The 24,152-nt window shown below is 42.3% G+C and overlaps 1 protein-coding gene and 1 long non-coding RNA gene across 4 annotated transcripts in view; one reads left to right on the top strand and one right to left on the bottom strand.

The window, feature by feature from the left end:
• Positions 1 to 9,935: 9,935 nt before the first annotated feature.
• LOC145421624 (uncharacterized) lies at positions 9,936 to 13,801 on the bottom strand. Its single transcript, XR_013902999.1, has 2 exons — positions 13,591 to 13,801; positions 9,936 to 10,611 (listed from the first exon to the last, which is right to left on the bottom strand). It is a non-coding gene; the product is annotated as an uncharacterized LOC145421624 (long non-coding RNA).
• Positions 11,243 to 24,152, top strand: part of sema3aa (sema domain, immunoglobulin domain (Ig), short basic domain, secreted, (semaphorin) 3Aa) — a 35,910-nt gene continuing 23,000 nt past the window's right edge. The window contains exons 1-3 of one of the 3 annotated variants that reach the window (XM_080292189.1): positions 11,575 to 11,666; positions 11,791 to 12,017; positions 23,545 to 23,705. In XM_080292189.1, coding sequence (XP_080148315.1) covers positions 11,912 to 12,017; positions 23,545 to 23,705 — 267 coding nt within the window. In that variant the 5' untranslated portion in view covers positions 11,575 to 11,666; positions 11,791 to 11,911. Of the gene's footprint in view, positions 12,018 to 14,708; positions 14,726 to 23,544; positions 23,706 to 24,152 lie in introns of those variants that run through there. The other 2 variants (XM_026146365.2, XM_026146366.2) reach the window with 2 other exon arrangements.

Raw genomic sequence — 24,152 nt, 5'->3', positions numbered from 1 at the left:
TGTTCATGCTGATGTTAATGTCAAAGGAGGTTTGGAGCTCAGCAAGTAAATGTGTGTAATTGGAGACTGCATGGCCAGGTGCCCTATTTTATACCCCTGTGGCAAATGGACTGAAATCACCTGAATTCAAAGATTAGAGGTGTGGCTTAATACATTAGTCCATAGTGTGGCTACAGTGATGTCACCTATTAGTTTGTGAAATCCTGTTGTGAAGCCAGGGTGAACATTTTGAAACTGAATTTAATGAGAGAGGAGTGTCTAACTGTGTTCATAGGCTCACGACCTGTCAGTCACAAGTCACTAGTCAATGAGCATAGGCTAAATAATCCTCCTGACTGAGATTTACCAAATAGACATAATTTTTTATTCAATATTATCCAAAATGAGAGATTGAGACGATAAAATTATGAAAGTGTTTATAGAGATCAAGTCATAAAACTGTTATATGTTTGCCAATCAATTCAATTTAGTTTAATTTTATTTATGTAGCACCAAATCACAACCACAGTCGCCTAAGGCACTTCATATTGTACGGGAAAGACTATGACTGGTGACAGTGACTGGTGTTTACCAGACTGGACTGGTTTGCAGGCTCGTGTGACCAGGGCCTTATTCACGTGACTTGCCATTGTCAACATGATCATCACACGCCCAGCAAGCAAGTTAACATAACATGGTTAGCAGTCACCCGTGTGCAAAAATGGGACCAGAAGTTTTTAGAACCACAGCTTTCACCCCCAGCGGCCATTAAAACAAATGCAGGTGGTCACTTCTTTACTGGCGTCAATGTTCAGACCTGAAAGCTGTATCCATTTCATTTTTTATACAGTCAGTGGTGAGAACCCAGCTGTCCAAATACAAATCCTAATCCTAATGAGTGATTAAACAGATTCATCACATCATCACAAGGATTTAAAATGCTCATCTTTAAACCAGTCCAAGTGGCTCAACTGCTGATTTTAACTTAAAGCACTGGCTTCATATTTAAAATCCAGAGGTGTGACCAAAGTTTTCTGCTGCAGGAATTGACAGATTTGGAAGTACGCATCTTATGAAAGGTATTTTTAATGTAGTATGAATAATTGTAGCTGGTTAGAAATCCTCACTCATTAAATATTTGCTCTAGCATTACCTTTTTTCAAACAGCACTTTCGTATCTGCATACCGCATCAAACTTGCTCGACACTTTCGTGTGCAGCCAACAGTTTTCTGTTTAGAATGCGCCTATGTGCCAAGAAAGAGTGAAAGATAATTGGTCACCTAGGAGGTTTTAATGGAGCTGCTCTGATGGAGTCATTTAGTTGTACCGCTTTGCATTTCATCACTTCTGTCTGTCAATTATACTTGATTTACAAGGTGTCTAAGGGACGGCAAATGTGAAGCATCAATTTGTGAGTGGATGATTGCGCTAGAGAGAACGGAGATGGCAGGATATATCATTCATTAACGTGGCAGGCTGTCCTTCAATTATGCCTTGTCAAATTGGAGTGAGTCATTTCAGTCACTGCTCTTATCACGAATGACCTCTCTCAGGTTTAAAGTAAGAGTATGCATGATTGTGCATGTGTGACTTTTATGAGAACATAACCGCTAAGAAAGCCTGGGAGATTTTTCCAGAGGCATTGTGCTTTTGTACAGGTGGGACTCATCGCTCACCATGAAGGCCTGTCAGAAGTCTGTGTTTACACAGATGGTTTGTGTTCACCCAGGGCTCTATATGAATGCTGTAAAGCTAGCAGAATACCAGAACTTTGTCTGCCCTGTAATGAATGGGAGTACATGACAGTTTTGTTCTCAAGGTTACATGACACGAGGTCTCATAAAAAAGTTAAAGGTGACAGACGTGAACCCCCCCCCATACACACACACACACACACACACACACACACACACACTGAATGAGGAACAAAGGTTTCCTGGAGTTCCCCAGGCTGCGCTATGAGCCTTGATAAAGCTGACCTGATAATACTGCGCTAATGGTTTTGGGAGAAGGCTGAGACAATAAATAAGAAAAGGTAATTACGGTTAAAAGGTTAAAAACAAGGGTCTAGAGCTCTGGTTAGGAGTATGGTTTTTATCTGAAGGTAAGACAAATGATGATGAGAGGTGAAAAAGTTTAGCCGCTCTGACAGAACGGTGGTGTACTTGTGATTAGTTTTGTTTCTCTTGATAAAACGCAGCGCACTTTTCCCTTGGTGAAGATGTGTGAGGCTGTTCACACAGCTGTTGCAAAGTGGGGAAATATGTGGTGGCTGAATCGCCCACATGGCACAAGGCATCTATTATACGAAAGGGAGACATTTGGCGAGCAAGCTCAAAAATGCACAATTTTACTTTCAGATAGCTTTAACTGCAATCATATGGTAGTGATCAATGCTGGCCTTACTTCTCAAGGTATATTATACTTCTCATTTGTTCGTTTAAATGGAATGTTATCACTTTACTTATTACTCCCTGAGAGCAGTGATTTATTGTAGCGTTCGCGCAATATATTAGTTATGCACACCGAACTGGCAAGAGCTGCATCTCCTACTGCTGAAAATGGACTTTGCTCAGTTTCCCAACTTTCCAAAGGATTTGATTATTTTAAGCAATAACACTGTACAAAATCTAACATTCAGTGCCAGAAAATAATTCCACATTGAGAAGAAAAGTATCAGTGTCCTTTACTTATCTATGCTTCATTAATGTGATGGATGCAGTCACATGCATAAACTGTAAACAGTGCATATGTCTTAAAAGGGCCAATTTAACGAAATCAGACTTTGCGACTCTAATGTTATTCCTGGAAAGTAAGACTTCATTAATCAATCTTCTTAACACTGACAAGTAATTCAATTAGTTATGTCTGCCAGGCTCAAATACTAACATTAATGACGTTTTGTTTTGATTTAGTTCTTTCACTTTAGAAATAAAAACGCATTAATGGTGGAAGCGGAAACTCTGTGCCAGCCAGAATCCCTCGGCTAACTTTCTCAAACATGCTCTAGTGAATAAGTCAGATATGTCATAAATAAAATAGGTTGAGACATTTTACATAAAGATATAAGTTTAAGGGGCGCTGTGGGATTTCACGCTTCAGGTTGACTTAAAAAACAAGAGAACTCCCATTTGACCACTCGCTCAGCAGGACGAACTCAGTTGGTGTCTCTGTGTGTCTGTATGTCTCTCCGGCTCTCCTCGTTTAACACACATATTCTTGGAAGCGAATGTGAGCCATATTAAATCTGACTCCTCTGCTGCGCAGTAATGCGAGCGCCGGCGGTTAGTTTTATATGTTTCACAAGCGTGTAAATATTTAATAGAAGAGCGGGATGGAGTGCTGTGTCACTGTTCCGGCTCTGTCGGCCCTGCAGACGAAGACGGATAAAATACTAAAAGAATTTCTTCCTGACAGAATAAATTATGAAGCAGCTAAAAAAACGCAAACGTAGGCCTTATTCGTCATTACAGTCACATTCTTGGATTGTGTGACACAGACATGGATATACAAGCTGTTTATGCTTGGAGATGATGTTAGTTGGTATAGATGTTGTTACCTAACTTGATATGGATGAAACACGATGGGAGCCAACAGCATTCCAGAGTTAGGTTGTGTGTTTGGGCATCTGTTTGGCATTTTGTTGCTACATACTGAGTGTGAAAGTAAATAGCAGTTATGACTCATCTTCATCCTCTTCTTTTTTCGTCTGCTTCCTATTAAGGGTCGCCAGAGCAGACCATTTGCCTCCCTCTCACCCTGTCCTTTGCATCCGTTTCTGTCAGCCAACTTTCTGCATGTCGTCCTTTCACCTCATCAATTAACCTTCTCTGTGCTCTTCTTTCTTCTCCCTTTAAAGCAGTCACAGTCCCTACATATAAAGCCTCTACACTCACTTCTTACCCACCTTTGTCTTTGCCCAGTAGTAGCATAGTTTTCACCAGCACCCTGTTGGTCAATAGCAGCAGAAAGGGGGTTATTCTTAACCAGAACTCAACCGATCTAGTATGGAAATCAAATTTTTGATGATCCTTAAATTTGGTATGCAAGAATGTTCCACTTAATGCTCTCTTTTTTAATTCAGACCTCCCAAATTATCCAAGCTTGGAAAAAAAATACTGACAACTTTTAGTTATCAACTCCTGACGAAACATTAAAAAGTTAAAAATCATTTTTAAAATGCTCTTTAGAGGCTGTGTTGGTTGTCAAGGGTTTGTATTCCTTGTCATTATTATTTTTATCCAATGAATTATTATTATCCAGTGAAAAAATAAATAATAAATAATAAAATTATTGCCAAAAAAATGTAAAAAAGAAAAAAACATTAATATAATATAATATAATAATAACAATATTAATAATAAGAAGAAAATTTTCACTTTACCAAATTAGTTGCACAGTTTCAGAGTAATTTTGAATCAAAATAACAGTTAGTTGAAGATGCAGACAAGTTAGATTTAAAATTATATTTGACATCTTTGTCTGTTTGTTTGGTCGGATACTGATGATGTCATATATTTGTCATATTATTTTGAGCTGTCGTTATTTGAAGGTATTAGTGCCAGCTGTAAAAAATGTGTAGTATTATTTTAAAAACAATAACTTTAGTTTCAGGAACAGAAAGATGTTAGAGCAGTTTTTTTTAAACCTGCTTGTAAAAGCTGAAACTCCAGTACAGTGAAGCAAAACTGTACATGTGAGTCTTATAAGAAAGGCAAGTTGTTGCTATTAAAGTTTAAAGATATCTACTACACAGATTGTTTGGGGTTTTTTTAACCTGATTATTGCATGTGATGGACAATTTTAAGATTCTTCTTCTCGTCTGTGTCAAGATGACCTTAATAAAGTGAAGGCTCCAGATTTTTTTATTCTGTCTCCATGTAATCTTTCAGATATAACACATATTGTTCTGACTGCATTCTGTGACCATGACAGATAAGACAACTTGTCTTTATAAGTATTTCAGTCTTCGAGTCTCTCTTTATCAAAAGGCAAAAAGCTTATTTCAGATTTCCATCACGTGAACAAGGCCAGAACTGTGTAACTTTAGCCTCCTTTTACTTTGCACTACAGTTGGGGAAACATGTCGTGTAAAAGCTAAAGGCAAAACCTGTAAGCTGCACAGTCGCCTCTGTGTGTGCTAATGTTTTAAATTAGGCATATCCGCCTTGCGGCACAAATTTTCCATTCTGTATTTAGTGGCGACTCAAACATAATTCCGTCACGGATACAAATTTTAGTGAGTGTTAGATTACATACGGGCGACGTACGTTGAGAACGTGACACATGAAACAAAAACAGCAATGCAAAAATAAACATTATGTATTTAAAAAACTCAAAAAAAATTGTGAGTTATAATAAATGATTAAAAAACAAAGGTATAGATGTTAATAGTCACTGTATGTGTGAGGATGTCCGTGGAAAGTTTCAATCAGATTGGCCCACCTGTTGCAAACATACACACATATGCTGTGATGATTAAAGCCAGATAACAGTTTTAGACATTTGATTTGTCTAACCAAATGTCAAACTTTATTAACAGATGGCAAAACAAATGCTATTAGGATCAAACTTAATCTCTGAGCCGACACGGCATGAACAGGGTTCCCCTCTGATGCTTTTTGTGTCATCGTTACTTCCGCACAAAATTCTTGCCACTCAGTTTATTTTCACCGACCTAGAAGAGAAGTTAATGCTCTTTGAGGAGATCTGTCACAGCCCCTATTCACTTTGACTCTGGGTGGAGATGGGAGGAAGGGGTGAGAGAGTTCTTAGAGGCCTATAAGCTCCCTGATTTAACTACACACAGGGAATAATGAGCTACTACGCTGTTGTCTCAGCCCAACTGCAGACTTAAGTCCTCCCCCAACAAACCCTCATTCAGAAATGCGAGTGTTTTGCATTTACATATACATACAATTTAAAGGAATCCTTTAGGTCCTGGATTAGTCCACTCCCCCCTCGCTTTAAGGTTTCTATTGGTCTTTTCCGCATCAGTGATGCTGCATGATGAGCTTTCTCTGGAACCAACCAAGTTGCAAGAAGTCTTTCACCCCAGAGCTGAAGGTTGCTCAATAACTAAACATAATTCTTTTTTTCTTTTAAGTCGACCTGAAGTTACAGAGAAGGACAGATTACACTTGTGACATCATCAAATTGTGGCTCAACAAGTGCAAGCCTGTTAATGTCAGCGAAAACAACTCCTCCACATCTCCCCCTCCCATGTGAACGTCAGCAGTATTGCGCAGGAAATAATCCCGTTTTTTATGAATCAGTGTGACACTTCAGTCAAATTTCCTTCCTTCCTGTAAACGATTCCTGATATCCCTCGTACCACCGTCATCAGATGTATGGGGTGGACACATCTGTGTGAGTCAGAGCTCCACAGGAGACCAGAAGATGGATTGAAATGTATCAGCGACGAATAAATACACCCAACAGCTTGCCTTCATCCATCCCTCCCTCACTGCAACAGATGTTACAGCTTTCCCCTCGTGCAATGTGGTTCCACTTTTGTTTATTTGCGCTCCGATTCCCGTCCTTGTCTTGAGTGGATGCGGAAACACCACGCGAAACCGCGTGTTAGTTTGCGTCGGCGGAGCTTCTCGCTAAAAGAGATTACCCAAGTTCTGTCATGCACACGATGGGGTTGCGTGACCCACATTGTAAACCTGAAGGACGACCTCTGACCTTTTGAGATGCGATGAAATGGAGGGAAACCTCCCATTTCCCTCCACCAGAGTTGGAGGCTCTTCTGGGGTAGAGGAAGCATTGTTAATGAGCTCTAGAATTGATTTTTAATGAAACCACCACTTTGTTTGACGAGTAAAAGAGCAGAGCCAAAAGAGCATGTGAGAGCAGAAACAGGTGTTGACTGGAGAGCCAGTAAATTAAGAGGATGATTTTATATGTTTTGTGATTTATTTATATTTTTTTCCTTTTAAAAGGCTTAGCAAGGGGTCACATAATGGCTTATTTCTGTCCCACTTAAGCTGCTTTTTCTTCAAAAATTCTCTGTTTCTCTGGATTTTAGAATTATTAGAGACCCTAATATTAAAACACTTTCACATGGTTACGGAAAAATACTTTCAGGCTTCATCTACTTTGATATATAGCTCTTTGTAAACTTCTGACAGAGAAATATACATTTACCGCGTTCCAATGATGATTGTCCACACAGATGTTTTGGTTTTTTTGCTTGCTTTCCCATACACTGCTACATGCTCAGGCAAATGCTTAATTGTGACATAGCATTCGCGCAACTGGTAGTGACATATAAAGGGATTTTCCTTTTTCACAACAAAATGTGTGTGATGGAAAGGCACGCAGTTGCAAAGTAATCAGTCTTAACTTACTCTTTCCTTCTCCTTCCCTTTGCAGTAAATACTGTCATGATTACTATAGCTGATATTTTACAGTTTCCTTTCTCAACTTGTCAAGTTACTGTATCTTTTAAGGTGTTACACGATCACCTCTTTCCTGCCCGTCCCACGCACATATGTGCGTATATGAAAAACACCACACTGACCTTAGTATCCTTCTTTTGCTTGCCAAATAAGCAACATTAGGCCCTTGGTTAGCTGTTCTCCAACACACGCACGCAAGGAGATGCCGCTCTCATAACTCCCACGACATACTACTGTTCTTCCTCTATCCTTCCTCCTATCTATCCTGACCTTTTCCTCTCATTTCCTGGATATGCCATTTGCTGAGTAAGGGGCTGCTGTGTGACCTTTGTTAACATAGAGTGGGTGTGGGTGTTTGGGAATAGGAAGTGAACAAGAAGAGGAACCCCGGCAGTATCAAGGAAATGATGGCTGGCCGTACCTTGAACTTGAAATGTCATTTATCGGGACAGCGAGGAGTTTTGCGGTGTTGCTCCCAGTGGCAATGGCCTCAGGAACTTGGGGTCAGTTAGGATATGAGCAGGAAGGTTTTAGGTGTGTGCTAAAGAAGAGAAGAGGTCAGAGGGCGGTGTGCGCGAAGTACTGGGTGGGACATTTCCGATGTTCTCTTTAAAACAGACATCTGGCATCATCTTACCATAATCATTTTCTCTAACGCGCACACAAGGCATTAACAGCGGTTTCCATACCGCCGGATGAAGATACACCGTCATATCAGTAACAGCACATTGACACTCGCCGCACACATAGACCCGCCTGACGCCGCTCTCCTATCTGCTGTGTCCTCATAAGCAGGGTGTCTCGTGTCCTCTTCTATTTTTACCGTCAGGCGCTGAAAGCCTGTGGGAGCTCCTTGTCAATGGGCATCTCATTCTGCCGCCAACGGCGTGTCACCATTTATTAAGCCGTCATTACTCAGGGCCGCTCCGGCTGCCGGCGTGCCAGGGGGGTGTCGCAAATAGATCCGCAACGATAGGTCAGACTGTTGCTGCACTCCCTAAAGGGCAACCCATAAAGGCGTCACTCCAGGGGTGAGGATCGATGCAGGTAGCTGCGCCGCTATTAGTTTGCCTAATGCAGATAAATGGAAGGAAGGTGGCGGATCGGGGCAGAGGAGAGAGGCCGAGGTCGATGGAGACTGGCTGAGTGAGACGGGAGAGGGTACTTTCACGTGTCTGTCCACACATCTTTTTGTTGTGGGTAAACAGCTAAAAAGGCTGTTTGGACTAAAGGGGTGGTGAGATACGAAGCCAGGGACACCACGATGGTGGAAGTGAATGCATAATGGAACAAGGATGCGCATCAAGATTCAATTACACCCACTAAGACAGAAATAAGGACTGTAAATGTACAAAAAATAAATAACTTTATAATTTAAATCAACAGGTCAGTTCTCTGAGCATCATAAAAGGGGAGGGGTTTTAAGGAAAACTGCTTATCGCCATAGCTTTAATTAATTAAACTGTTAAAGTTGTGGTAATATTGGAGCTTGAAGAAGACCAATAACCCCGAGGTTTAAATATCAGACAGGTCAGAGGATCAAGATTATCATTAAGCCTGATTTTGTAAAACATTTTATGTTATGTTATTAAGATTTGAATTGTTCTTAATAGCCCACCTGACACGGCACACCATCTATCATAGTTCAACAGTTTTCCTCCATCTCCTCTTCTAGAAAACTTAACTAAGCCTCAACTAGGTTTTATTTAAACTCTTATATGCTGCTGCATTTCTTGACCTCTGTAGCTAACCTTTTGATGACAGAGCTATTTGCTTTACAAAAACCTTTTTCGCCTGTGGAGCATGCGGTGTCATATTTGAGTTTATATTGCCACAAAGGTACAAGATGTGTTTTGAACCTTTTCTACCCAGTCTGTTTATGTTAAAACACTCCTCAGCGAGGGGTTTTTGGCTCCACCTTCAGAACCACTCGCTTAAAGAATACTTTAGTAAATAGAAGATGTTTGAAACTCCAAAAATGTAATACAAGTTGTAATAAACTGGAAATAACCTTCTTGAAAGAGGCAGATATCACAAACAAAACTTTTTGTTTGGAGGGGGGCAACTGATATCAAAGCTTATGCTAAAATCTTCCAGACAAACAGATACACAGATCAGATATGCTGTATGATACAGCAACAAAAGCCTCAAAACACAAACACACTGGTGGGAGCGCTGGCGTATAGGGGTGCCCTCATACTACAACACACTCACCGGCCCAGTTCTCAGGTTGTTTTCCTTTAGTGTCTTGAGGTGTGTGAGTTGACACATCAGCACTCCTGTTTATCAAAGCTTTTATCACCTCACCACTGCTATGTCACCCCTCAGAGGAAACAGGAGGTGCCCCCTCTTTCTCACACACACCAGCACCTCCAGGGGCCGGTGGGGGTTAAGAGGAGGGGGGTGTTGTTGACCTGCCTCGCTGATGTGAATGACTTTAGCAGAGACAGGATCCCTCTCAGACTATACAGGTTAACTACCAGCATGTGTTCCCTTTAACAATGAGGTTTCATCTGGATAAGTCGAAAACACACTGGAGCGCTACATTCTCCGTGTGCATGGAAACATTTATTTAAAATATTGCAATTCAAAATTCAAAGAAGTATATCAGACAGAAATCACATTTTAGGCCAAGCATGAATATAATATTGTTATTAAGGAATTGAGACTCACATGTCGGTACTTTTTCTAGCACCACCATCTTCATACTGAAAGTTTCAAATTAAAAAAAACGATAAAATAAATAAAAACCTAAAAAAAAAAAGTCAAAAGTTTCACCTTGAATAAAATAATGCAAGACTTTTTATCAGACTTTCTCCTTTTATGTATTTAATTCCACCCATATTATTGGTTAGGTTCTGCTTGTTCTTATTCTGCTTGTCCATTTCAGGGTTGCATAAGTGCTACCGTAGGCTAAGAAGCAGGATACAGCCTGGACAGGTCAAAGGGCTAACATTTACACCTGCGGCCAATTTAGAATCGCCAACCCCATCCATGGCATTGGACTGTGGAGGAGGCTGGAGTACCCGGAGAAAATCCACACAGCCGTGGGGTGAAGAACATGCAAACTCCACCAAGACAGTCCCCAGTCGACCGGTGGATTTGAACCCAGGACCTCCTTGCTGCGAGGAAACAGTGCTAACCAAAAAAAGAACAGGAAAACGGTGTGTTTTGGGGATTTTTATTGGGCGTATAATCACACATCCTGACGGCACCCTGAAACAGCTGCAATAAAAGATATAAAATGTGTTAGAAGATCGCAAAAAATCATAAACATGTGTATGATGTCTGTCAGCCTAAAAAAAAACAAAATAAATCACACATTACGTAAACAATAATTTAATAAAAGGTGCCTTTTTTCACTGTTTCACTTAAAAATTGAGCCAATGATTAACTTTTTAAATTATTATTATAATTACAATTTCCAGATTTCAACCGAGAACATAAACACGTAGACAATAATGTATTTCATGTCTAAGACCTTTATGTAAAGTATTCTTTTAAAAAAAATTTTTTAATTAATAAGTAAATTAATGTATTCATTTAAAAAAATGTCGGCTCTGTCAGTTGTATTTATTTGGAGTTTTTAAATTAAAGTCAAGCTGTTTTGTGTGCAAGTATTTACTCTCCTTGTTAATCGTTACAACCTGAGATCAAGCTGTGAGTTACTGTACGTGGCCAGAGAGAAAGACTGGGTGAAAAACTGAAAGCGTATGAGTTTTAAAATAAGTCGTTAGAATAGCATTAGAGAGGAACTGATGACGAATGATAAAACAAAAGGAAAAAAACAGGAAATGGGGAGGGATGACTGGAAACTATAAAAACCTAACCATTCACAATAGTTCTATCCACTACACTGGCTTCATCATTTCTTTCAAGTCATAGCGCCCTCCTCTCTCTCTCTCTCCTCTCTCTCCCTGTCGCTCTCTTTCTCGCCGCTCTCCTTCCCCTCCCCTCCCCTCCCCTTCTGTGGATGGTGTAGCTCTCTCTCTCTTTCTCTCTCTCTCTCTCTCGCAGTCTGGTGGAGCTGCACACAAGGATTAGAGGGTTGCTGTGAGTGTCTGCTCAAAGAGAAGAAGGCAGAAAGAGATATCTATTTTTTTTTTAATCTCTAGGACAGGATAGCCTTACTGTTGTGGATAAGTGTTCTGATTTACCTTTGCACAGCATCTACCTCTCTTCTAAATCGCACCAAGCTGAAGCGCTGCTGCGCCTTCACCTGGGGGAGGACAGATCACCCCGGGGGACTATCTTGCCTGGACCTCCACACGGGGAGCCATGTGAGCAGCACCCCACCACCACTACCGACTTCACACTACAGAAGTCCCCCTCCACAGTCTGCACTCTGAGCTGGGGAGCGCAACCAGGATTTTTCACCCCTCTCCCTGGAATCTCTACTTTCAGGGCTTGAGTGTAGGGACTCTCCAAGCTTGGTGTACCCCAGTGGAAGGCACTCTTCTCAGGGCACTGGTCGGGCTGTGAGTGCCCCCCTGGTCTGGAGGCCAGCCAGCAGCACTCCAGCACCATGGAATACCTTCTTGGGATTGTAGTGCTGCTGTGTGGGGCGGTGCAGCCGGGAAGAGGAGTTAATCCAAAGCACAACGTACCCAGACTAAAGCTGTCATACAAGGGTAAGCCCATTCTCCATTCTCCCCTGGCTCCAGGTTATATAGGCTCACCGTAGTAGCTGGCGCTTTTAGCCAACACTAGCCTGTCCAGTTTATTTTTCTTGCCCATGGGTTCTCTTTTATGCTTTGCTTTTCATCTATTCTTCCTCATGTTGAGTATGGCTTTTTCCTCCTCTATTTCTGTGGATCTATTTCTGCCTCTGTGTCTGTCTCATTCACTTTCTCCCTCTTGGTCAGCATACATGATCTGACTCTCTCCTTAACCTACTGTCTTCCTCACTCCCATTAACTCACCCCTTCTTTCTGGCCGGTTCTGTCTGTCACTATCCCACTTACAAATAGTCAAATTGGTTCCATATGCTGCGAACGGCTCTTGCCTGAAGTTAAATGTATATATTGGCCCCTGTACCAATTTTCCCTTGTGCTGTCCCCTTGTGCTAGTACTGTACAGCCCTGTTAAGTGCTCTGCACGGGCAGTAGAGCCTCTGTTTTAATGGCTTCTGTCCCAAAAACTCCTGAAAAAAAGGAGGAGATCTGCTTTGGTTGTGACACAGAGCCCCTCTTTATGGGGCCAGGTAGATTTCTCTACTTCACATTACTGTATCCTGTACAGATCCAACAGTTGGAGTGTGTGTGTGTGTGTGTATTAAATCACCTTTTGCACTAGAGCATACATTAATGGTAAAAGAGACATTTATTAGTTTTCTCCTTTTTTTCATCTTCCTTTTTTTGTTTGTTTTACATCGTGCACGTGTAAGTTTTTGACGTATATAGCAAACATGTTATTCTCTCTCCTTGTGTGTTATTTTGAGGGGAGACTGCGGAGCGCCGGTTCTTCCTCTCCTCCTCCCTCTTTCTCTCTCTCTCTTTCTGTGTCTCGTCTCCTCTCTCACACCCTACACTAAATCAGGCTCTTTGTAATAGCAGACTTTTCATCGCAGCTAGAAATAACTGGCAACATTTTTGGCATTTTTTTTTTCTTTTGCTTTTTAATGTCAGTGAGGGAAGGCTATTGTGGTTCTTTGTCCTAAAACATGACCGAAAGTATATGCCTGGGAGTGTGGTCTCTCAATTCTTTATTTTCGTCCCGTTTCCCTCGTAAGACGTGCCCTCTGAAAATTTACGAACAGGCTGATTTGCCGTCGGGTTGCAGCCGAAAACACGAGCGTGCGGTTGAAAAGTACGCGACTGTCACCCAGAGCTTTTGCTCCTCACATGATTTCAGTCCAAGTTGAGGGAAAATCACATTTCGGGCTTGAGGAGGGTGAATATGATGTTTGTCACAAATTCATTCTCTATCTTTAGACAAAACCTTTACTATAACTTATGTTTAGAGGCCTGCCGTATGACATGCACGTTGTAATTTGGGAGTAGTATATTTTCATTTATCACCCTTTCAACTTCCAAATGTGTATGATTGTATGTGTTTTGAATCCAAAATAAAATCTGTGTGAAATAGTATTTAAAATTCTAAAAAAGAAAAATAAAGCCATCATCATACGGGAATTCAAAGGGTGATGACATGCATTTTCCACATGAGCTGAATAAATTTGGAAAGCATCATTCTTGAACTCACCTGCTGCAAGTCATGTATCCCCTGGGCTCCATCTCTTCAGTTCACACGAAGCCAAGCCTCTAGGCATGATGAGACGATGTCATCCCTTCTTTACCCAGCCATCTGTTTAAAGAATGTGAATATAGTTCCCTCCTGCCCCCTTTTTGTGATCCTCTTCACTGTTCAGTCTGACAAGTGAACATGTTTCTGACAACAGCACTAGACAAGAGATATGTCATCAACCATCAAAGTCTGTATTGACTGACTGTGTGAGTGATGGATGAGTGAGAGCAGGTCTGCTCGGGAAGCCTGTCACGCTAGACGTACTTTTATGGATTTCTTTCTTTTTTCTTTGTTGCGCTAAAAGTGCATCAAAGCTTTGTTGTTTATGTATGTGTGCGAATGTTCTTGCCACATCTTGGTGTGAGAACTCAACACCCTCTCTTGTGATTTCCTCCCCTTAGACTGTAAGTGGTGTCTCTGCATGCGAGTGTGTGTGTGTGTGGCGCAAATGTGTCAGGTCTTGCGTGTCCCCATATAATTAGACACCTGGTTGTGTGCATGTGCCCGCGCGCATATGCATGAGCTCACAGATAAGTTTCTTTTATTGTGCCGTTGCATCAGTGTTTCTATAATTATGCGTGATTGCATTCTGCTGTTGGCTTGCGCCGTTGTGCATGTCACAGCGCGAGCGGGCGTGGGGTGTAAAGGCATGAGAGCGTATCGTGCGCCGCTCTCTTTGTGTGTCACCGCTCGCCAGCATCTGCGCCTGTGTCTCGGGCCCACAGGTGTTTGATGGCTCTCTTGATGTCTGTCAGGAGACAATTCGCAGTTCACACCCACATTGTGACGGATGGAGGGAGGAAAGGGAGGACGCTGGTAGAAATGGTGGAGGAGATGAGATTCGCGTTTAATGAAGGAAGAGCTGGCAGGCGTACAGTTGATGACGCAAAAGGATGGGAGGCCGGGCTTCGAGTGAGGTGTCGCTCATCCCTTCTCCCCATGCAAATCCAGCTTCGTAATTAAGTCAAATAAACAGCAAGGAGGAAAGCTCCCGGGAAGGACACTCGGGCAAGCACCGAGCAAAAAGTCCAGCACGAGAGCCGAGAGTGAAGGAGAGACTCCCAGGCATAGGACGGCCACAAGAACTAGCAAGGTTTGTTATTTGTGGCAGTCATATAAACACAGAGCATGTGAGCAGGGGCCCATGAAATCATTCTCAAATGAGCACTGATGACACGCCTCCAGGGGCCGATAGTCACACAAGACGGAGCGATTTTCTTCTTCTGGAAAGGACGGGCGGAAGATTGCAGAGTGAGCAGTTTGTGACGGAGAGCGACTGAGAAATGGGAGACAGGTAGATAAAATGACCTCTCATGGGACGGCTGGCAGGGCAAGCACGGAGTAAATGATTTCCCTGTGGGGTCAGTTAGACGTTCAGCAAAAAAGGGATCGTGCTCTGCGGGGACGGGACGCTGATCAAAAGAGTTAATGATTTTCTAGTCTCCTTGAGACTGAAATAGCGCTTACTTACGTCGCCTTGAAGTAGTAACACAAGCAAGGAAGGCGTAAGGTGAAACTCAAGTCCAAGTTCAAATGATCTTGCTTAAATTTGTGGCACGTGTTGATACCATCTCATCACAGTTCTGCTTGCGTGAAGAAGAATTTAACGCTGTGTGTGTAATGTTTTAAAGCAAAAGGCCGACTTGTTACTCAAAGTGAGTCATTACCACCTTGAGTTTTTGAGCAACACATGTGGAAATCATCACTTTAGAGTGAACTGCGACTGCTCCACAGTCCTGTTGCACCACTGCAATACGTCATGCATGCGAATTACAAGGAGAAAACACGGGTACACTCCCATGGATCAATGCATACCTGCACACACATTCCTGAACAATCGATGTACAGCACTCTCCCTTACTGTGCCATCAGGAGGAAGACTGACCCCTAAAGGTCATCTGAGGTGCATGCAGCATGAGGGGCCTTTCTGTGAAACTCCCACCAAGACCCAGTGTGTCGGTCTTATAATGAAATGAAAAGCGAGACTTAAAAACTTTAAAATGTCCCATCAAACAACCTGATAAATACTTTCAGTGTGTTTGATTATGGAGCCTAGGTATGACCTCTCAGCGCCGTCGCAGACGCCCCACGCTGGCTCGATGGGTGGAGCTGATGAGGAGCCGGGGAATCTGGAGTTGGCTCACAACCCTTCAAAATAGACACTTGGTGTGGAACCGCACTCGACGCAGTCAGTCTGGACTCAGCCCCCATAATAAGCCTGTCTGTGCGTCCATGTGTGCTTGTGTGTGGGCGTGCCTGCTCGCCTGTGAAAATATGTGCCTGTTTGTATGTTTGCGGGTGTTTGCATGTGCGTTGGGTTCGTCACTGTGTGTTTTTTCTATTTATTCTTTGATATGTGAATGAGCATCTGGGTGTCTCGCTCTCAGCTTCTCTCTGCTGTATCTGTCCGTTCTTGCGGGCTGGGGCTGACAGAGCGGATGTAGATAATTATAAGGTGTTCGTACAACGCGGCAACTTTGGAGATGCCTGCCTTCGTCTCTCTCTTTCTCTCTTTTTCATCGTCCTTTTCTCCCTAACCCTCCTCCCTCTCCTGCGGCTCAGTCGCCTCAGTTGAGGAACCACAACACCGCAGACCTTAAGTACAATCTTCAAGCAAGCTCTGTGTGTGTGTTTATAATATTTTTTTTTATGTTCGTCTCCTTTTCCCGTCTCTTTGATTGCAGCTCACTTGATACATATCTTTTGGCTATCCTTCTTTTCAACTCTTTTTGGACACACACACACCCACACACACTGAACTGCCCTCATCTTTTCTCCCACACAGCCACATTCCAATAGTATAAACCAATGTTTTGCACTGGTTTGGTTTTCAACTATGCCCCTGTGTTACATCGGAATATATTGCTTTTCCTTCCCCTGACTCACAAACCTGACCACAGAGTTTGGTGAGCTCCCACCACCCCGAGTCCACAAGTTTAAAGATGGCAGAATGAATTTGTGCATATGTGTGTATTTATGTGACACTCATTGCCCCACAGATACCCAGCTCCACTTGGGAAACAAAAACAAAAATCCATTCATCAAATCCATGAAAAAAAAGCAAATCTGTTTTCACTGAGCTTTTATACCGCACCAGCTGATCTCATCCTGTGGCATATAAGAATATAATGCAGGAGGAAGACAGTAGAACCCTTTGTGTAATTTGCAACTTCTATGAGCATCCGTTGCATGTGTCTTCTTCCCATCGCTTCCATTTTTAATCAGCTATTTTCTTTTTTAAATTGTCATAATAAAACAATCTGCATGTGCACTCAAATGTCACAATAGAAGGGAGCGTCAGCGCAGTTGGTGTTTGCCGGGAGATGAATATGTGTGCGCACTGCAATTGTGTATGTTCGCTGTGCATTTTTTGTGCCTGCGCGCGCATAAACACAGTACGGGCATGCACGCGGGAAAAATATCCCGTGTCTTTGCATCTGTGTTTGGGATGTAGGCTTAGGTTACAGCATGGTGCAGATTGCTGAACCGTGGGTATGAATGGGTCCCGCCACCTGCTAAGGCTTGTCAGTCAGATGGAGAAAGGGTGCACCGTTCAATCTGAGCAGAGTCGCGTTACAAATGAGGGGGACATCTCTGCAGAAAGACAGACCGAGGGACCGACAACAGACGAATAAAAGGGGAGCGGCTAACAAGAAAATGTTAAGAGAAAGTAGAGTGTGTAATGATTTTTTGCACAGGCTGATATTACTAAGCATTAGTGGCTATTTATAAAAATTATAGACACTGTTAACGATTTTAATCTGACTACCAATTTTAGTGTTATACTGTCAAAATCAGAGGTCAACTTGAAATAACAGCGCCTTAAAAATCACTTTAATTTAAGACTCAATTTAATGTGAGGTCATTTTTTCCCCGTTTCCTCAGACTTGCTGTTTTATTCCTGTCATAAATAACAGGAACAGCATAAGACATAATGAGGAGGGGTTGAAAACATATTGCTTCATTATGACAATATTAGTCTTGACAGTTTAAATTGCTGTCATTATCATTTTCCAGTGGAACTGCCTTTAACAAAGTGCACACAGCAATAATTCTTTTTTTTTGTTTTTGACATGAAACCTAATTTGTTTGCACAACACCCCCCCCCCCTCCCCCCCCAAAAAAAAAATGCTGCACAGAGCTGAAATGTGCATCCTCGCCCGTGGATTTGTGTCGCATCAGTGTGTTTGCTGTCACGTTCAGATTCCTGGCCCTGCCTCATTAATTTGTAATAAAATGGCAGAGCTGACATTCAGCTACACTGTACAGCTGACAGGCTGCACTAACAGGCAGTGGCTCCAGACATGACCACCATAACCACAGCCTGGTTCCTCTCAAAGTCCATCCATCAAACTGCCTGGTGATAGCACCAGTGGCTTTGCAAGAGGAGCGATTTTTTTTTTCTTTTTTTTCTTTGAGTCTACGCGTACGTGTGCTTGGATAGACACGACCATTTCTGCCAGTTTGTTCATACTCCGAGAAGTTTGGATGGCTGACTGCTTACGTACAAAAGTCAGTGTTTAGATTCCCTTGTGTGTCTGTGTTTTCCTTAAAAGTAATAAGAACCAGGGCAGGCCTCATTATACCGTGAACATTTAGTGGTGTGTGAGTGCGGTAGGCACGGCCAGGCCTCGAGCCGTCTGTGGTCGTAGCCCTGGTCTGTGGTCCAGCCGTCCAATGACAGGAGGAGACACACGCTAATGAAACGGTTCCATATTTGACCGCTTTTGTTGTACGCAAGCTTTTTACGGGTTTCTGCCTCTGTTTTGTCATTATCCTTGATTTGAAGGAGGTTTCTGTCTGTTGCTCTTTCTCTCAGTCTCTCTGTTTTTTCCTCCCGTCAGATTTTCTAGTATACCGTCCTCTTGTATGCTGTATTCCTCCTCGCTCTGTCTTTTTCTCTCTCCCTCTCTCTCTCGAGGGAAAACAGGCATGGCATACGGTGACAAGGAAGTCTAGCATTTGGGTTGAAAAAGATGAATGAGCTGTGTGGTGAAATTCAACACATACTTAAACTATTCATATAGATTCGGTGCGGTTTGGGTTGTGGTCACGTTTTCCTTATTAGGGCCTCTGATGCATATTCTGTTTTCACATGCACTGAGTCATATTCACAGGACAGAATATGGTATTAAAATGTCCCATAAGATACGGTACTTGACTATGAGTTATGGCTGTGAGTCACTTTTGGTTAAAAAATAGAAAATTATTATTGAAACTGTGTAGAAATCAAAGGAAACTTGCTCATTCTTCCTGCAAAGCACCATCACTGTGGCTTCAAAAGCAAATTTGTGACATATTTAGAGTGGCTGTAGTAAATAGTCCATCAACACGGGCTTCATTCACACACAACCACACATACACACACACACGTGCTCCGTTCTTCTAGAGTAAAACACTCATGGGAGTTCCTCTTAATTGTAGAGTTCGGGGCACCGTGTGTAAGGAAGCACATTACCTGTCAGAGCTGTCACTCAGCTGCACCTGAATGAGAAATCCAACAGTCCAGGTTGTGTTATACAGACAGTCGCCATGGAAACCAACCCACACCTGCTACTGTGCTTAGAAAGAGAGCGAAAAGGGAGGGAGGAACACCGAGAGGGGAGGTGAACTTTTAAGGCATGTGTGGATATCCTTGAGCTTAGGATAATGTTTGAGCACTTTGTTAAGCAAAGCTCTCTGCAAATTTCCATGCGGCGGCTGTCTCCTCTTTTTCTGCCTCACACCTGCGTTTTGTGGCCGAGGCCATCACGAGAGAGGCAAAATGTACACTGCACCACACACAGAGAGAAAGGAAAGCATTCAAGAGCTGAGATGCCAAACCAAACCGCTGGAGATATTATAGTACTGTTCGCCTTTGCTTCTGCAAAGCTAAGCTTGATAAACACGTGCCATTTTTTCCCCCCGCGTGCATGTGAATGGAGTAGGTCTTTCGTAATACTTAGATTTACACACTCGTTGAATCCACAGAAACGGCACCTATGAGGTCTAAATCACACACCGTGCAAGAAAAAAGAGGATATAAACAAGACGTGGTCGAATAAAACGAGCATTCACTTGGACGTATGAACAAGGGGGGAAAAAAGACTTTAAAAAAGAGCGACATTGTTTTAGTGGAATATTATCCATCTGTTGATTCCCAGTCAAGTGTTTTCCTCTGTCGGGCTTTTATGTTTCGTGTCACTCGCACAGCACACACATCCTCACATACACGCATTCAGATAAACATAATTTAATGCCTCGTCGCCTTTCTTTCATGTGGTTTCATTATTCTGCTATTGCGTGGCATGTAGGCGTCTAAAACGCCTGGCTGTTTGGAGAATGGGGGAGTGAAGAGTACTCCATAGACAATTGCACTTGAATTTTGAATGTAGCTTTTTTTCCCCTCTAGCTTTTTAAGACAAGAGCCAGGTTATTTTCCATAATGGAGTATGACGGTGAGCAAATGGTAATTTATTTGAATGAATTGCTTGTATTTGCCTGTTTCAAGCTGCGTCCTTGAATATTTGTTTGCAGTTATTGAATATGAAAACAAAGACGTATAACGGCTGTCGAGTAGCCTACACGTGTCATAATGTAGATCAGCATATATGGCCATTCACTCTTGTGTTAATGTCAAAGGGAAAAGAATACACTGATGGCACGGAATTTCCGGTGTGGTTGCATATTTGCATCTGCGTGTGTAGGTGTGCCTTTGGCATATTTGTCTGAAGCCGTCCGCATCGGCTGTTGTGCCTTTTGCAAAAGGAAACTGTGCGAGAGAAAGACAGCAGACAGAGGATGTGTGTAACAAGAGACAGTGAGGAACAGACACAGAGTTGTGTGTGTGCATGTGTGAAATGTATAAGCATGCACCAGTATGTGTTCAAACGTCTCCGTGTTCAATGGCTAGTGTAAGCAGACGAGGGGGCATGTGGCTTTGTATGAACACATACATGAGCAAGAGTGTGTTTCTGTGTGTGTGTCTGTGTGTGTGTGTCGGGGGTCCGGGCAAGGGAAGAGCGCTGGAGGTGGAAGCTGCTGAGTGCGCTCACTGTTCCACGAGTTCGTGCTGCATAAGCACAAATTCTGATTGGATTACAACTTGGACTATGTGCATGTGTGTGTATATATATATGTATATACATGTGTGTGAGTGTGTGTGTGTTTGTGTTCAGAGAGAACTAATGTGGTGTATACATTTAGGTCAATATCTGCATGTAAGTTCAAGGGTGTGGCAGGCATTTTAAAAACTAGAGCGCCGTGAATTCATGTCAGACCTGCTTTTCTTTTGTGTGTGTGTGTGTGTGTGTGTGTGTGTGTGTGTGTGTGTGTGTGTGTGTGTGTGTGTGTGTGTGTGTGTGTGTGTGTGTGTGTGTGTTCGTTCTATATGTCCGCTGACTGTGTGAGCGTTTGCTTGGTTACTATATTTTGTATGAGCTGTGCCTTGTGCTCTCTATCTTTGCTTGTTCCCTTTTCCAAACGAGTGTGTCTGTGTTTAGGTTGGAGGTCCTTAGGTGCTTACGCCCCAGTTCCTCCGATTTTCCAAACCGCAGTAGATCCCGGCCCCAGATAAAGGCTCTCTGTGTGTTTTTGTGCACACAGGCCACCTTGTCTTTGTCAGAGATTACCACGTGTTGAAATATGTGTGCGGTGATTTTTTTTTTTTTTGATTTTTTTTGGCCCATTTGGAGGAAACTTTTCATGAAGGATCTCAGATACTGACAACTGGACCGCAATTCGAACTCAACTCATATTCACACGATGATGAAACTGAAATGTGTCCTCTGGTTTGTTATTTTGCTGTTTTTGAAATCGTCCAGTCTTCCTCTCTTCCTTTGTTTTTCATCTTCTATTTTTTTTTTTCCATTTCATTCTCATTTTTTATGCCCAGCTTGGCTTTCTGCCACGTCCATCACTTTTTCCGTTACGCCATAGCGAAAACACGAGAAGACCTCTTCTGGCGTCCTGTCGGCTGGAAACAGCATTTCCTGACTTCCCTTCTCAAACTCATTTCCTGACCCTGCTATGTCATGTCTTATTGGTAAACTGAAAAAAGTGGGTCCCGACTGGTTAGCATATGATAACAAAATGTTTATGAAAATTGCTCTTAAGTTAAACCATGACTTCCTTGAGCACTGTGGATTTATTTTCCCGTGGCAGCCGAGTGTGTGCAAATGTGAATGCCAGCATGTCAGTGTGCAGGGAATGGCCCGCGTAGGAAAAGATACCTACACGCACTGAAACCCCCACACATGCGCTCAACCCATGTGTGGTACAGTACAAAATTTCACACAAATTCACTCCCACTCCCCTCCAGGTTCCTTAACCTCAAAGGTAGCCTCAAACAGAAATCCAACTGACACAGATGAGCTGCGAGCGTCTTTATTAGGTGATGACCGCTCCTTCTCACAGCCCTCATCCACCCGGCTAGCCCTCGATCCACAGAGCTGGTTGACACACCACTTCCTCCGTATCCCCTTTCCATCAATCCACTTTTTATGTGGACACAGATGTCTAAGATCTTACACATTGTGAGCGGGCACAGATGGCTCCTATAGCAGCCCGTCAATCAGAGCTTTGTCGGGAGAGCACGGAGATCACAATCCACTGGACTGTATACTCTTGTGCGTGTTTCCAGATAGATGGATAGATAGATAGTTATTGGAGCAGTATACAGTGAAAAGCGAAAATGATGGTTGACATATTGGATATTCATTTTTGTTGCCATGTAATGATGTTACAGAGTTTTATTCACAATGATAATTAAATATAATTTAATGGGTTTGGTCAACGTATTCTCTCCACAACAGAAATATGTAATAAATAAAAACATCACATGAATGGCCGTACTAAAGTGTTTTTATACACAGTAAAGGATTTTCTTTCATATTTAATTAGGACTGCAAACAACAATCTTTTGATACATATTTTCTTTCTTATTCTTGTGATAATTATTATATTATTATAATTTAGTTCACGTACTAAGCAGTTAATCTAATATCCATGTCAGGTCATGTCATGCTGTAGATTTTTTTTTTTTTTTTTATGAAATTCCCTTTTGACTTTGCATAATTGAAAAAATTGGTTTTCTTGGTTGTTTCGGGCAAGTAGGTTCACGAGCATAAACGATTAGATAATCCGGGGTGGGAGTGCTGTTCTTTGTTAATATAATACTGTTGCTCTTGTGATAGCTGACCCTGCAGAGTCTTTGCTGATTAAACTTTAACTGACTGGCTAGACTTCAGCCAATATGCCAGGTCTTTGGTTTTCATTCAGGTTGACCACATATTATAAGTTTATGCATGATAGCTTCGCACACATGTGCTGTAGTATACGTGCAGCCGCAAACTCGTTTATGTAACATAGTAACCCGTTTAAAGATACATGGACACCTCCGCACATACTTGCTTACACAAAGTGTCTCCCCTGGCCTTTACTCCATATGAATTATTCAGCCAATCACACGGCTGAGCAGTCTGAACCGCGTCCCTGATTGGGACATGCTGTGTTCACTTAAAATGTCTCACGCTATACTTGACTGACAAGTGTCCGTGCCAGTGTTTGTGTGGAAACACAATTAAGGAAACATGAAATCTCCTTAATATCCTACAACATTATCATAGATAGGGAAGAACTCTTTGTTTGTTCTTTTTTTTCCTGCCATTGAAACTTGGCTTTGATTAAAAAGCATTCACTGGTACCGATATGAATAATTGTGATTTCATGCAATATTTAATCCAAAAGATACCGTGTGTTGCAAATGCATTTTTTACACTAGTCTTTTGTGGTTACTCCAAACTTGGTGGAAGTGCGTTGGATAAATATAGACTTGTTTTTGTCATTTAAAAAAGCTTTTCTTCTGTCGTATAGCCTTTTATTCACCCTTTCTGTGCATCTAAGAATCACCGTGTTTTTCTTTTTTCCTTCCAGAGATGTTAGAGTCTAGTAACCTCATCACCTTCAATGGCTTGGCAAACAGCTCGAGCTACGACAGTTTCCTATTGGACGAGGAGCGAGGGAGACTGCTGGTTGGAGCTGAGGACCACATTTTCTCATTTGATCTCGTTAATATCAACAGGGACAACAAACAGGTAAAACTCTCGTTTCAGGTTTGTCTAAAAGTCGTCTCTCTCTTTCCATCTTTCCCTGCCTGCTGCTCCCTCTGGAGTCCATTACTCCATCACTTTCTCCCCTCCCCTCATCCCTCCCACTGTCTGTCTCGGTCCAGACGAGGCTGTCCATAATTCCATTACTCCACCTGGACTAGGTTAACAGTCTCTTTTATCTGATTCGGGCTTCTATCACAGACACACAAGACTGACACAGACTTGCCTGCAGGCTGCAGAGAGCTGAAAAAGGGAATGAAAGTGCTGAAAAATACATAGTCAATGCGGAAAGGGGAAAGTGCGTCTTTTAAATCTTTTGCCCTTGGCTCGGATGTGTATTTTTTTCCCCCGCCTTTCCTTTTCGTTCTTTTGTTCTAATCTTCGCATCATTACGAGATAAAGGCCAAAAAAGCAGTGATTAAGCAAATCTAA

The sequence above is a fragment of the Astatotilapia calliptera genome, chromosome 17, assembly GCF_964374335.1.
Source record: "Astatotilapia calliptera chromosome 17, fAstCal68.1, whole genome shotgun sequence".
NCBI lineage: Eukaryota > Metazoa > Chordata > Actinopteri > Cichliformes > Cichlidae > Astatotilapia > Astatotilapia calliptera.
Note: the sequence above shows the minus strand (reverse complement) of the source record. Positions and strands in the feature narration are given on the sequence as shown.